Below are 14624 nucleotides of genomic sequence, written 5' to 3' on the forward strand. Positions count from 1 at the left end.
CTTGGTTAAAAGACGGAGCATGTTTCTTTGTGAATCAGAGCATTTTGTGCTCTTGATCCTTGCCATCATTGACTTTGCCTTTTCTTTGTTCCTCCTTCCATTAAAGGGAAGGTGAGTAGGACTGAAGAGAAGTAAGGCAACCTATTTTACTAGAACCACGTGTCAGTTGTGCAGAGTCCACGTGACTTACTGTATATACCAAACCCATGAATTTTCCTTTTATTGTCTACGGTACAGTTCTATTCTGTTTAAGTTTTTATTTCTAACGAAGTTCTGTAGTGTGTTAAAAAAAATATTACATATTTGTCCTGTTTTAGTAATTCCCACAGTTCCAAAGGGGATAGATATTTTCAACAGCTATGAGGAATAGGACTTAATTTTAATTCAAACACTTGAAACTGTCATGACTTTACTGAATATTTTGATACTGTTGAACCATTTTGACAAGAAGTCCTTGGGATTTTAGAGGGCTGTTTGGTAAGAAGGATTTCTCCCTATTACTCTGTTCTCCCTAGAATGACTATTTGTTTTCACAAATACCATTTTTTTTAGTGAGGTATGTAAGAGCATCCTGTGCATCTTGTAATGCTTTGTGTTCATCTCTCACTCAGTGCACTCCTTTCCTATCTGGAGTTTCCCTGGAATGTGGACTTCTACAGCATCTTATCTCTCGTTTTCTTGAGACTTGCATGTTCCAATTAATTATGTGAGCATGACCTCTGTAGTTTGTTCTGGAACTGTGGAGGTGAAGTACAATCTGACTACAGTCTGTACACCAGATCCTTGCTGGATTACAAAGGTCATTTCTAGCACTCTGTTCATGAAAGGAAGACCTGTTGGGAGTCTGGACAACAGGGTTGTGTGATATAGAGCATGACAAAGCTTGGTATGAAGGAGAGAGTACAATATTACAGGTACTGAGAGATTAGATAAATGTCAGCATCTGATAATTTTGGAACTAGGTGAGTCATGGTGCAGCATCATCAGAATGAAGAATGGAAAGCCTCTTTGGAGGGATGAGAATGGATGGATGTGGTGTTACGCCCTGAAAAATTAGGGAAGGGTACTGTTATGTTAGAACTCTGAACCTTCTCTGTTTAAGCCCAATAGCTTGGCAATACTGTAACCTGTTTATCATGTGAAGTAAATAACCCATAGTGCCTCTTAATTCTTTTATGTGAATTAAACAACTGGAGGAATTTACAAGGAGCTTTTCTTCAGTTTTTGTGTGGTAACTGCAAAACCTTGAGCTGTCTTGTGTATAGACTGATTGTACTAATACATGGTCTTGTACTTTCATTTAGAGGAAAGAATTTCTGTACATATACATAAGCATGCTTTCTTTTATGTCATTATATGTCGCTTTTATAATAAAAGTTATATGTCATTATTATGTTCTTTGGACTCCACTTACTGTTCTGTTCTCTTGTGAACTGGTCATGTTCCAAGTGGTGGAAGTCACAATAGCTCTGTTATGGCCATATACTTTAAAACAAACAAATAAAAATTGCTGCTTTTATACCACTAACAATGACTATTTATTATTATAACTGATTTCCTGATATATTTTAAACTTATTTTTTAAAGAACAATTTGTAATTTAAAAGCATTTGCTGTATCCTTTTAGGAAAGAGACAATGATTTTAGCACATTGCTGGAGACTCGGCTACTTTCGCAGTATGGCAATATCTGTGTGTAATGCTACAAAAGATCCAGAGTTTAAAAATGGCTACCTACATTTCTGTCTGTTTTCAGGTACTCCATTTATGCCAGTAGATTGTTTTAATTCCATATCAGGGTCTGCATCCAGGATATGTGAGATTTATAAAATGGGTCCAATTAAGTAGATTTACATTTAGCTTATTTTTTTGCCTCCAAGTGAATATGACTGTGAATGGAATATTTGACACTGACAACAATCCAGTGTTTCTTCAGTGCTGGTTAAGACTAGACAATCTTTGGTGTTGAATGATAAGATTTGTTTTCTGAGTGGTACATTAAAGGCTTTCAGAACCGGTATTGGTCTATAAATATTTTCATGAATTGGGAAGGAAGACTGTTGAGTCCACAAGTTTTTGGGACTTTTAGGTATTTGCTGTCTGCTAGGGGAAGTTCAGCTGCCTTGAGTCTAAAGGATTTAACATCTTTTAGGGAACTATCAGCAAAAAACTTAAGTCACAGAGTAATAGAGTAACATTTACTGCTGTAAAAGAGTCTATACACAGTTCGGTTTAGTTTATGTCAGGTTGTGTTCTAAATTCCATGTTTATTAATGTCAGAGATTTAGTAAAGATGATGGATGCTTAATTTTTTCATTGAAACTTTAGAGTTTGGAATATAATTTTTGAGTAATCTTTCGTGCTTCATAATTTATTCTATCTTTTTAGATACAAATTTTATTTATAATGTACCAAATAAGCCAACATGTAATGTGTCTGTATTAATATGTCTTGTATATTTACAATCTGTCCTACAAGTATTTATTTTATTAGATAAAGAATACTCTAAAACAATCCCATGTGTCTGCATGTGACTCTCACAAGTATTTTTTGTGTGGAAAATCTATACTAAAGGATTTATTTCAAAACTATTTTTTTAATAAAATAATGCTGATATAATATCACAGTACTACCATTTTCATAGTATCAGTATGCCCATGATTTTCAGTGAATTTTTGGGTAGTTTCCTGATGCAATTTCACATTGACACTTTTTCTTTATTTGAGGCTGTATCAGTAAAATTTTAATTTTCTCCCGGGAAAGCAATTTTCCCTTTTCCTTTTGAGGAACATAGGCAGGCAGTATGCTTTTTCTCATTGATGATACCTGCAGCAGCTGTATTATTATTGAATTGGTGTTGAATTCTATGCTGTTCAATTAAATACAGCAAAGACCTGTGTAGAAACTAAAAAAAATAACTTAATATTGGAGTTATCTAATTTAGAAAGGTATTAGATTCCACTTAAAAGGAAGTTTTGAAATTCCAAAGAACATAATTTAAAATATATATTTAAAAGGTTAATTTTTACCTGTTTCTTGAAGTACGCCTAATGTTTAGTTATTTACTGGGGAAAGAGTGCATTATTCTTTCTAAATACTTTTTTTTTTTTTTTAATTGAGTTAATTTAAGCATTTGCTAAATTATCCCAAATTATAGAAATCAGTTCTAAGATATTGATGACTTTCATGTCTGTTTAGCTATAATTAAAATTTTCTAACTTCTCTGTATATTTAATGTTCCTATACTACAACTTAATGGTTCTAAAATGTGGGAGTTTTTAAAAGTAAAAATATAAACTCATTGTTTTTTAGGCTTATGTATATGACATGCGTTCAAGCACTTTTTTACACAAACTGGGGAGACACACGGAATCAGTAATTAATGTCAGTTTTAATCCCTCATCTCCACAGGTAAGCAACTGCTTTTTTTCCTCTTTGTAATGAAAACATGTAAAATAACTATAATTTTATAATTTTAAAGTTACAAAATGACAAAAAAACCATCCCCACCTCCCTCGAGTCTTGCTTTTTATTCTGTAGTCTTCTCTTTTATTTACCTGCCAATGTGCTGTGCATCTGTAGGGCTGTTCATCTACTTCCAGCTGTAGTGAGGTTATTGTGCCAGTTATAAACTCTTGCAAAATTCCCCATGAATACAGAGAAAAAAATGCCCTGATTAAAGGCCTGCAAAGAAGTCTTCTTTCCTGGGAACTCTTTTGAACTCGTACATGTTGAATGTTGGGAAAAGTACATCCATGTGAAGTTACTTGAATAGACCATTAATTCAGAGAATGTAGGAGAAAAATACATGGGGATAGGGAAATGACAAGGGCCTCAGGCTTGTTGGCATTACTCAAAGGCCTGAAAGCCACATTATTTTAAGTGTGCTGTGTCAGAATAGGTATTGAAATAACTTTACCACAATATTTTGAAAAACTATTACTGTTGTGCTTTGAGCCTTTCAGATATCTATAGGTGAAAAGTACTTCAAAGAAGTTAGACATTATGAAGTAACAATTTCTATTTTTTAATGATCATTATACTGCACTAACAGCATTATATTTCAATGTAATAGTTTAATTGTAGTGCAGCAATATATACAAAAGTTTGTTTTCCAGGTTTTATTTTGACACCCAAGCTTCCTTGCAGCTAGTTTATCATGTGAATTCTTTGTATGCTGTTTTTAATCCTGTGAATTTACCTTCTTTATTTTCATGTATTGAATTTGCTTTGAAGCCTTATACTTCCTGATTTTCTTCTTACTTTAAAGATACAGCTGTGGTCACTATATATGTTAATGTGAGAGTGTATATTTATGTAAGCAGCTTCTCCTTACTTCACTGCCTCCTCACCACTGACTATGACTATACTTGTTACTATTAAAGAAAATTATGGAGTAAATAAAATTCCTTTACTTGTAGGAGTATTTTAACATTTATATATCTCCTTCCATTTGTAAATGTATATGCTAGCAGTTCTGTGATTTTAGAATTTCTGGAAGTTTTATTCCTTATGTAGATATTGTTTGAACAGAGAAATTGTTGCTTGCTGTCTTAGGGTGAACATTATGTATTTCTGGTCTTTAGATTCAGCAATGTAATATTCAACCAAATGGTGTGGTTTATCAAATTTTGCACCCAAATGAAGAGTGGTGCAAGATTTAACACTGAACATATTTCTGAAAAAAAATTATAGTATGAGAATAGAGCTGACTGTAGTCTTGTAGCATTTTGATCTGTGGTCCAGTTGTTGGGATGCAGTTTGGTAGAAAATGTCTGATTAGAGTTTAATTTTTAAAAGTTTAGAGTCTCAATTGCAGTAGTAGTATGAACCAAGGCTTGGAAATAACTAAATTCAGAAAAATCAGTTGTTGGTCAAGGGGGCAGAATCTACAAATGGTGTAAAATAAACTTTGTCTGTGACTCCAAGCCAAACTCTTATGAGAATGTGCCTTGGGGCACAAACCCTTTCATATTGAATTTTATCATACATCACACAGTCAATTAAGTATTATAGTTAGAGCCAAATCTGAAGTTCAAGAGCCACAAATGCTTTTCTTGAAGAACTCTTTCCTGAGAAGCAAGGCCTGTGGTCTTGAACCAGCTGATGACTCTCCCCATACTCTCCCCAACACTTTCTGTTGTGAGGAAAGACTTTGAAGAGCAGAAACACTTTACTAAAAATCAAGGAATGTGTAAAGCTGCTGCAGATCTACAGATGAAATGTAAATTTGATTAACCAAATAATTCTGCATTATCTGCACTACAAAATGCTTTCTAAGTTATTATTTTTGGGGGAGTTACAGAAACAAAAACCAAAACAAAACCATCAAAAACCTACTTGGGCTTTCCAACATAGAATATAGCATAAAATTACATTGCCAGGCACTAGGAGAAACTCCTAAGCAATGCAATGATAAGCTTGTAGAGTAGAAAAGAAGAAAACCACAAATTAATCAGAAAAGAATAATCCCATACCTTAAAAGAATGACTTTGTATTAGGCAGTCAGAGTTTCCAATACTGGAGGATTTCAATACTGGAAGACCATTGCTACTACTGGTTAGGGATTTAAAATTGACTCTATTCTTGTTTCATCCAATGTTTGAATGAATGCAATTAAAGTTTATATTGTGTTCTGAGCAGCCACTGCATAAAGCCCCATTGCACTCAAAGGGAAACATTGGGAGGAGAAAGATAAATGGGTGGAAAAAGAAAGTGTCTGATGAGTGAAACTCAGACATTATAGCTAAGCCCTCTGCTTGTGGAAACCACCAGCCAAAAATTAAGTATTCTGTCAGCGCTCCAGTTCAGTTGTTGCTTGCCCAGCACCTGTCCATGAGGTAGCCTATTCCAACCATTCGTATAACTCTCACTTGCATAAGTGCTCTTCCAGAAAAGAAGGAAAAACCTGGATGGATATTATTATAGGGGGCATTGTTGTTTTATCATATGGTACTCTGCAATCATTTATAAAATGATTGCTGTGAAAGCTGGAAAAGGGGAATAAGTTACAAAATCTGCATTTATCTTAATTTTCAAGATGATTTCTCAGTTTTAGCTCCTTATTTTCACTTCCTGGTTTTCGGTCCTTGTTCAAAATTTATGTAGGGAAGAATGTTTTTTTTACCAAAACCATCAGTAGCATTTTAATCTCTTTTCAGAATTATTAAGCGTTATTGTACTATTTACCTATAATAATTGTAGTTATTAACTATAACACATTTAGGTCAGTCTTAGTTAGAAAAGGGGTGTGTTATCTTCCAAATATGGAAACAACAAATAATCTCTGTATTTTTGAAGCAGGATAAAAACAAATGGGGACATTATTCGCATCTGCTACTTTTGTGAAGTTGAATATTGATATATGCTGTGAAGGCAGTTATTTTTTCATGACAGAATCATGACTGTGAAATCAGTGTGCATTGCTAGCACCCTGCTGATACTCTGAGTGGTAGTTGCACGCTTTTGGGGAGTTGAGCCTGCACTTGCAGTCAGTCAGCTGGCCTGGCTGAGAACCCTCTGATGCAGAGTATGATTAAAATGGAGTAGCAAATCAGAGATGACCAAGAAAGAGAGAGACTGGTAAATGTTTTTCCCATTTAAAAAAAGACAGCATGTTCTCTAGTGTCTTGATATCAATTCTTAAACTCTCTCCTCATTTCATAAACCTGTTCTCTTTTGTTAAGTATTCCTTATACAGTTTAAGAGTAATGTAGTCTTTATAGGAAGACTTTGCCAAAGACTGTACTGCAGTTTATATCTGGTAAGAAGATATTTTCTTTACCAACATCCAGCCAAAGGAAAGAGTTGCATAAAAAAAAAAAAAAAAAAAAAAAAAAAAAAAAAAAAAAAAAAAAAAAAAAAAAAAAAAAAAAAAAAAAAAAAAAAAAAGCGCCTCCTGCTGACCTCTTCTGTGGCTGAATGTATTTCTCTACTTGTCTTTTTGAACTGTTAGTTAAATCTGTGTACTCATATTTGGTTAATCTCAGTGAAGTGAATGAAGATATGGAAGGGAAATTTCCTAAACTTTATGAACATACCAGTTTAATTTTTCTATTCAAATTACTGAAGTATCAGTCTGATTAAATTTTATTAAATTTTTTTATTTACCATCATGTTTAATATTCTTCTCTTTTCCATCCTCAAATGTGCAGGTTTATTATGATGGTATTAATCAAAAATAGAAGGGACAGCAGTTAATGCAATTTGTCCTAATCTTTCATGGGTTGTTAGAGATTGACTTGTAAATGGTACCAAGACACTCATGTAAAAGTCCAAGGCAGCTGCATGTGGCCTTTCTAATTCTGTAAGACACTAGGACTTATGAGAGGTAGAATTTGGGTAGAAAATTCTCTCTAAAAGGTCGCAGCACCTGGAGTATTTATGAGCAAACAAATCATTGTGACATGAATTAAACTTTGGGTTTTTAAAATGTAAGATGGTGCTTTTAAAAAATATTATTCCCAATCATTGACTGATAAAACTGTGTAGTATACAAGCCTGCAACATGTTAAAAATCTTGAGATAATCTTCAGGTTTGGAGAATTACATAACTGCTCAACTTTCAAACTTTTAACAGTTTAGAAATTGAGTCAAAGCAGAGAAGTGCCAGTCTAAGTATCTTGAGGGAAAAATATCTTCAACTCTACCCACCTTTGGGAGATTCTCAAAGTGGACTTGGTTTCTTACAGTGTCTTGTTTGGCTGCTGCCTTTAAGCCATTGGTTATGTTTGCAGATCTTGGCCCTTGTCATCTTAAAAACTGCTTTGACAGAAAAGAATGTAGAGCTTTGAGCTGTTCCACTCTCCTGCTATAAGGGTGGTTGAGTCTGTGGATAGCTAGGCTACTAGTGTGACACAGCAGATAGTCCTACTGAATTTATTCCAGTCCCTGAGAATTCAAAATTAAGAGTTCATTGCTCACATATATGTCTCTATTTATAGCAGAAAGATAATTTCTTTTGCAGTTTCTAACAAACTCCAACAACGTTGCCTATCAATATATTAAAATATGACTTGATGTTGCTTAGTGCAAAAAATTGTTTATGCCAAAAATTTTTTGCAAATAAATATGAAAACGTATGCAGAAGGATGGCAGATTTCAAAAGAGAAAGAAAGAGCCTTCTACAAGCTAGAAAGGACAACATAATTCAATTTAATCATTGAATACTCCATGCATTTTAAGTGTGTTGCCAGCAAAATACAGCTGTACGCCACATGAATTTTAGATAAATAGGCTTTCAGAGGCAAGCATCTCAATTCATAGCACATCTGTCATAAAATCTTTATGGTACTTCTTACAAGGGTAGATACTTCATTGAATGGCACTGCTAGGCTGGAAGGGCTGATATGGAGCAATTGGTTACTCCACTGTTCAATGTGAATTTTGTTTACCGAATATCTAGAGAGGCCTCCCTGTGGAGTGGAATGAGAGAGGGAAGGAAAGGTACTAACTCTAGTCATAGGGATAATTTGGAGGACAGATAGCTTCTTGGAAACTGTCAGAGAATGAAGAGAGAATGGTGGAAATTAATAACTGGAGGAAAAGAACATGTGTATGGAGTGAAGTGATGATGTTGGAGAGATGAAGAGAGTGCCTAGAGGGCGGGAACAAAAGCCTTAAGTAAGAGATGAAAGCTGCAAGGTTAAGAATTATAGTTTCTGCACTTCTAGTTAAGTCTTTTTTTCTGAAAAAGATAGGAAAAGTGAGATGCTTGTGACCTGATTTTCAGAGCTGCTGAGAGCCAGAGGCTGGTTGCTCTTGATTTAACAGTTCTGAAAGTTGGTATGTTCAGTAGAAATAACCCCAGCTTTTCAAAGGAAATAAAGAGAGGCTTCCAGATGAGATAAAACTCACTTGCTCCCTTCACACATTACACGATTGTCTTGTAGGAGCCAGTAATACAATGTTGAAAGGGAGAAGCAAGTGAGCATCTGCTTTTCATGCCCCAGGAAAGAGCATGTAGAAAGGTAATTGTGAAGTGTACTTTGAATATGGTCTCCTCCTCTGTCCAGAGGAGCAGAAGTGAAGCTTTGCCAAACAGGAAGAACTAAAGGACTAATGGATAAGAGTTTGTTCAGCTATGTTTTTTATAGAGAAATAGATTTTACAATTTAATTATTTTGTTTATTATTTTATTCTTTAGCACTTTAGGAAGCTGTGAAGGTGTTTTTCTTTCTTGAAAAGCGTTGCATTTAACTCGCTCAACAGATAGTATTCATAGAATGGAGTTGAACATTTGCTAATACTAGAAACCATTCTGTGGGAAGTTCCAGTTTTAAAATTTAGGCCAATTTCTGGCCTTTTCATGTAGAATAGGTACAAAGTTTCTTCCTCAATTTCAGTTAAAATTCAGGCATTTGCATTCCAAGAAGATTCTCCCTTACATAGTCTTTGAGAATTTTAAAGCCAAATTAATTGGCAGTCATGGTGCAAACATATAACAAATGTGATGTATAACAAATCAGAGTTCAGCCATTAAAATATATATTTAGATGAAATACAAGCAAAATGAAGTGTGGAATAAGCTGCATTCTAAATGAGCTTTTGGAAAAGGGAAAGCTAAGTCTTAGCTAACAGATTAAATATGAAAAGAAAAACAGACTCAACTTCTGTCTTAAATTAAAATAGCAACATAAAATGGTTCCAGCTGACTGATGGAGTATGATATAGCCACACCAAACATCTTGGCCCAGCTCCTGGCAGTATCTGACTGTGCTCAGCATAAAGGGAGAAAGGTGCAAAGCAGAAATTCTTTAAAGCTACCTTTTGTGCCTGTCTTCTTCCAGTCCACTTCATAAAGTACAGCAGTCTCAGAAGTGCTTGGTTCTGCACTTCCTAACAAGTTTTCCCAGTGAGATGATCTGGCAACTGGGGGGACTTTTGCTTTGTCTTCTTGCTTTCAGGGCTGTGCTGTGGTGGGGTAGCCAGGGAAAAGTACAGGTTGATAAGGGAATCCTGTGCCCCTTTTTCTTATCTCATAGAGATGTTCAGCATCTGCAATCACCACTGTTCCTAGCTGCTGTGCTTCTGAAGAATGCTGTTTAAAATATTTAAAAATTATGCTAATACATTCATTAAAATGCTGATATTGTCACCTGAAGGGACTAGTTAATCTGTGTGTTTTCATAAATCATTCACAATGGATCTGTTTGGAATGTTGTAGTTGCTGAGACACTGGCATAGTTTTTTACAGAATTGTGGCTGTATTCTATCCAGCTAGTTATTTGCTCACGTAAGAACATTTCTTGGAAGAAATAGATAACTTCCCTGCTGATATATCCTGCCATGCCATACCATCGCACACCAGAAACAAACACAAATCTGTGACTTATTCCAACATTTAATGCCTTTATTTCTGCTTCTCTGCTAACATCTGGGGAGAATGACACTGACTCTGCCACTATCGTTTTCTTCTGTGACCAGGTCATGAGTGACCAACACTGTTCATCGCAGAAAGAAGCTATATCTGGAAAAAGAAAAATGACAATTATGAAGACTTTTTAAAAATGTCAATGTATTATGTGTGTGATTATTTAACCTGAGTCATAGAATGTCTTGGGGTGGAAGGTACATTAAATACAAACTATTTCCAATCTCTGCCATGGACAGGGCTGCCACCCTTAAGACCACATTGCTCAGGGCCCCATCCAACTTGGTATTTAATCCTTCCAGAGATGGGCCATCCACAGCCTTCCTGGTCAACCTGTGCCATTGCTTCACTACTCTCTGAGCATCTAACTTAAATCTCTCTTTTAATTTAAAACCATCCCCCCCATGTCTTATCACTATCTGACTGTATAAAGGGTCACTCTCCTTCTCTAAAAAACACTTAAGTAATGAAAGACAACAATAAGATCTTGCTGGAACCATCTTTTCTCCAGGATGAGCACCCCCAGCTCTCTCAGCTTGTCTTAGGAGAGAAGCTCCACTCCTCTGATGATTTTGTGAACATATTCAACATAGCTTCTTAGGCATAATATAACATAATTATTTTATTTTATTCTATTTCCTGTACTCACCACGAGTTGAATAAAGATGAGACTGTCATTTGCTTGAAATACCAAGGATATTCAGCTCCAAAACCACTTTCAAGGACACGTCACAAAGATTACAAGTGGAGACAGGATTTTTATTTATTTTCTTTTGTCTTTCTGAATCTGTTTCAGAGCCAATGCTCACAAGAATTAAAACTGTCTCACAATCTTTAGATTATTCAAGTTTTCTTACAGCTAATACAGACATGTCAAATCTTATAGTTTAGTGGTCTTTTCTGAATCCAAATAATGTGTTAAAATCTATTTATTCATCATTATGGATTACTGAGTATAACTTTATTTAAGATAAAAATTATTTTTCAAGCCAATTTTTCTCTTGGCATGACTCTATAGACTTTGCTCTCATGAGGTCTCCATCTTGTGTCTTTCTAAAGTGAAGGAATTATTTTTGTATTAAAAATGCTTAAAGAAGATATGGTTATCTTTTTATCTAGAACTTTTGGGACAAAGTGAAGCCTTTTTCTTATTAACAAGTTGAAATTCAAGCATCCATACTTGCTCAAGGGAAATACAATTGCTTTAATGCAGGGAAATGCTAAGGATAGCTGAATCCCAAAGAAATATCTAGAATTGTTCTCTACCCATATTTTTCTGAATAGGTGTATATATTTACCATCTATGTGTACCATACGCATTATAGACACATTAAAAATGCACTTTAAATTAATGAAATAAGTGCATTTCTGAGAAAGTGTGAAAGCTGTGAAATTCTACATTGAATTAATAGTGCCAGGAGATTTTTTTTTTAATTGGCTTTTTTACTTCTATGGACATTTGACCCTGATTAAGAAAAATAGTTTTATTAATACATTTATAATACATTTTTTTCTTTACTTTCAAATTTAGCAATTTAATTATGAAATTTTGAAAAAAGTGGAAAATAAAATTACTTTGTTGTGCAACTTTTACTAACACAGGTCTTAAAAATTGACTAGTGAAATATGAATCTTGTTTCTCGTTCTCATGCCAAGAAAAATTTCTGGCAAAGATATTTTATTAGTGTATCCAAAAGGACATATGAGTGCTCATAATTTTAAATCTCAAATTATAAATTTATATATTCAGCAGAAATTGATTTTTTTCCTCTTGACTACAGTCAAGACAGAATCATCACAGTATTCAAGAGTATTTGTTAGGAATAGACCTGGCATTGTAATTAGGGGATAGGAAGTTTCCTGAGTTGTAACATAAGTTGGTCAAGTATGGCTTTCTCTGACAAAAACTCTATGGATCGATCATATAAAGATTTAAGGATCTTCCTTCTTCTCTCTCTTCTGTTATGCAGTTCTGTTTTCACCCATCTTTGGGTGTTTTTTCTCTTTGTGTTTTGGGCTTTTTCTCCTTTTAAACATTTGAAAAAAAAAAAAAAAAAAAAAAAAAAAAAAGAGGGACCTTTCAGAATGTTGAAATTTGATGGAGATATTTTAGTGCTCATAAATTTCGTGGGTGAGGTGAAAATTAGTAGATCAATATCAGAATTTTCCCCACTGTTATAAATGTTTAAAAAAAATATTGGTATGCTGGTATCATATTTCCCAGGATAAGCGATGGACTACACAGGGAGAATTATTCCTGAATATCCATGGCAGTTCAAAAGTTTTGAAAGCCAGCCTTTCCATACCATTTTTTCCCCTGGTCTTACATGGTCTGGTGTACTGAAGGCAGTGAAAAATTATATATAATATTAAACCTTATATTTTAGGCAAGAGATTCCTTGTACAAATGCTGATGATGTGTAGGCAGTTTGAGTCCATTAACCTTTATTAGCTCTGTCTCAGCAGAAGGCCTGAAAAGCCACTAGTTGTTCTTCACTGGTTTAAAATAGATCATGATGAAATATAACACATGCTATTGCAAGATGAGATGGTGGCTTTTTACAATTAAAATTCTAGGTTTGAGATAGCATGATGAGTGTAGGATAGGAGCCTTTGTAGAGCAGAGAAATTGAAATTTAATTACACACTTCGAATTTGGACAGAACACCGAGGGTGAGAAACTTGTAGCAGTCAAAAACAACATCTGATTTCAGTTATCGGATTTTAGCTAACCTTCCTATATTACAGAATTTTTCAAGTAAGTATATGATGCCAAATGTAATAAATAGTATAATAAAAAAAGGAAACAGAAATTGTAGAGCTATCATTCTAAGAAAAGGTACATAGCAAGGTTACAGTTTATACAAAGGTTATGACATAAATTCTACCCTTACAAGGGTACATATTTCTGTTAGAATTCCTTAGAAGTAATACACAGAACCATTAGGCAAATCTTGAGAACTTCCAAGAAGATGTACTGTAAACTAAAATTCACATTATACATGGCAGCATTTTATTGTCTCTGGAGTACATAACATTTTGTCCTGTGATTCTAACTAGAAATTAAATTCCTTCCATTCTTTTGTCATGGCTGTTTTAATATGAACTTTGATACAAAATTGAGAATTTTTTTTGTTTTGTTTGAGAAACAGTCCAAAAGTCTATAGGAATACATCAGTTGTAACAATAGATTTCTATCAACAGCTGTCATGCCAAAAAAAATAATAGCTACCAAGAAAGTGTTGAAAAATAATTTTTTTCAGAGGGCCATTTTAGAGAAATATCTTTAGTACTCATCTTAAGGTTAAAAAAATACCTAATGAGGATCACCCAAGCTGTAGTTCATTACAGAATTCATAAGGATTTCTGAAATCCCTTCTTTGCCCTGCGGAATACTGATTTTTAGTGTGAAATATGGACATGGGCTACCTTTTATTTTGCTTGTAATCTAGATGTGATCTGAAAGTTTTGAATAGGTTCCAGCTAGCACCTGAAATGTTGGCATCTCCTTTGAAATGAAGGGTTTTCCATCAATAATTTTTGTAAGCAGCTATGATACTTACTGAGAGAAGTGTTTTTTACTTCAAGTGCCTTCTCTTTGCAAACTTCAGACTTTATATTTGAAGGTTGGAACAAATTCTGTCCATGAATGACTCAACTTAAAAATGTTTTGTTTGCACTGCAGAATATGATACACTCTCCACTGGGAAGCTGCTAGCCTGGCATGTTTAGCTAGTTTTCCCACTGACTTACCAAGTGTTATGCAAGCATTGCTATCCCATGACTTGAACAGCTCCTGTTACTTTTACTTAAATATGGCCACAGAGTTTTAAAAAATCTTATAAATAATAAGGACCTTCATGAAAGTTAAGTGCAATATTTCAAGATACAAAGGTCTGTGTGAAATAAATGATTTCACTTTTTTTCAAGTGTGAGTTATATGCCTTTTTTTTTTAAAACAGAATATTCTTTTTTCTTGAAAATATTGAAATATGAAATATGTCATTTAAGACTATTGTTTGTCTTTTGAATTTGCTGTCTGTCAAATATTTTCCAGGAAAAGGTGGACTACCTAGCAATAAAATGAACTTTCTTTCTGTAGGCATGTAGATTCAGGGTGGAATAATTAAGGAAGAAAATATATTTTGAATCCCAGTTTGTATTATCCAAGCACATATAGACATTGCAAATCTTTCAGCCACAAAGGATGAGTACCATCCAGCGGAAAATAAAACCTTTATGGAAAGGAAGCA

At 34.3% G+C, this 14624-nt stretch overlaps 1 protein-coding gene across 1 annotated transcript in view; it reads left to right on the top strand.

The window, feature by feature from the left end:
• Nucleotides 1-14624, top strand: part of WDR27 (WD repeat domain 27) — an 88086-nt gene that overhangs the window by 47560 nt on the left and 25902 nt on the right. Inside the window, exon 23 of the mRNA XM_066314360.1 lies at nucleotides 3312-3410. Coding sequence (XP_066170457.1) covers nucleotides 3312-3410 — 99 coding nt within the window. The remainder of the gene's footprint in view (nucleotides 1-3311; nucleotides 3411-14624) is intronic.

Source organism: Sylvia atricapilla, chromosome 3 (assembly GCF_009819655.1).
Source record: "Sylvia atricapilla isolate bSylAtr1 chromosome 3, bSylAtr1.pri, whole genome shotgun sequence".
Classification (NCBI taxonomy): Eukaryota; Metazoa; Chordata; class Aves; order Passeriformes; family Sylviidae; genus Sylvia; species Sylvia atricapilla.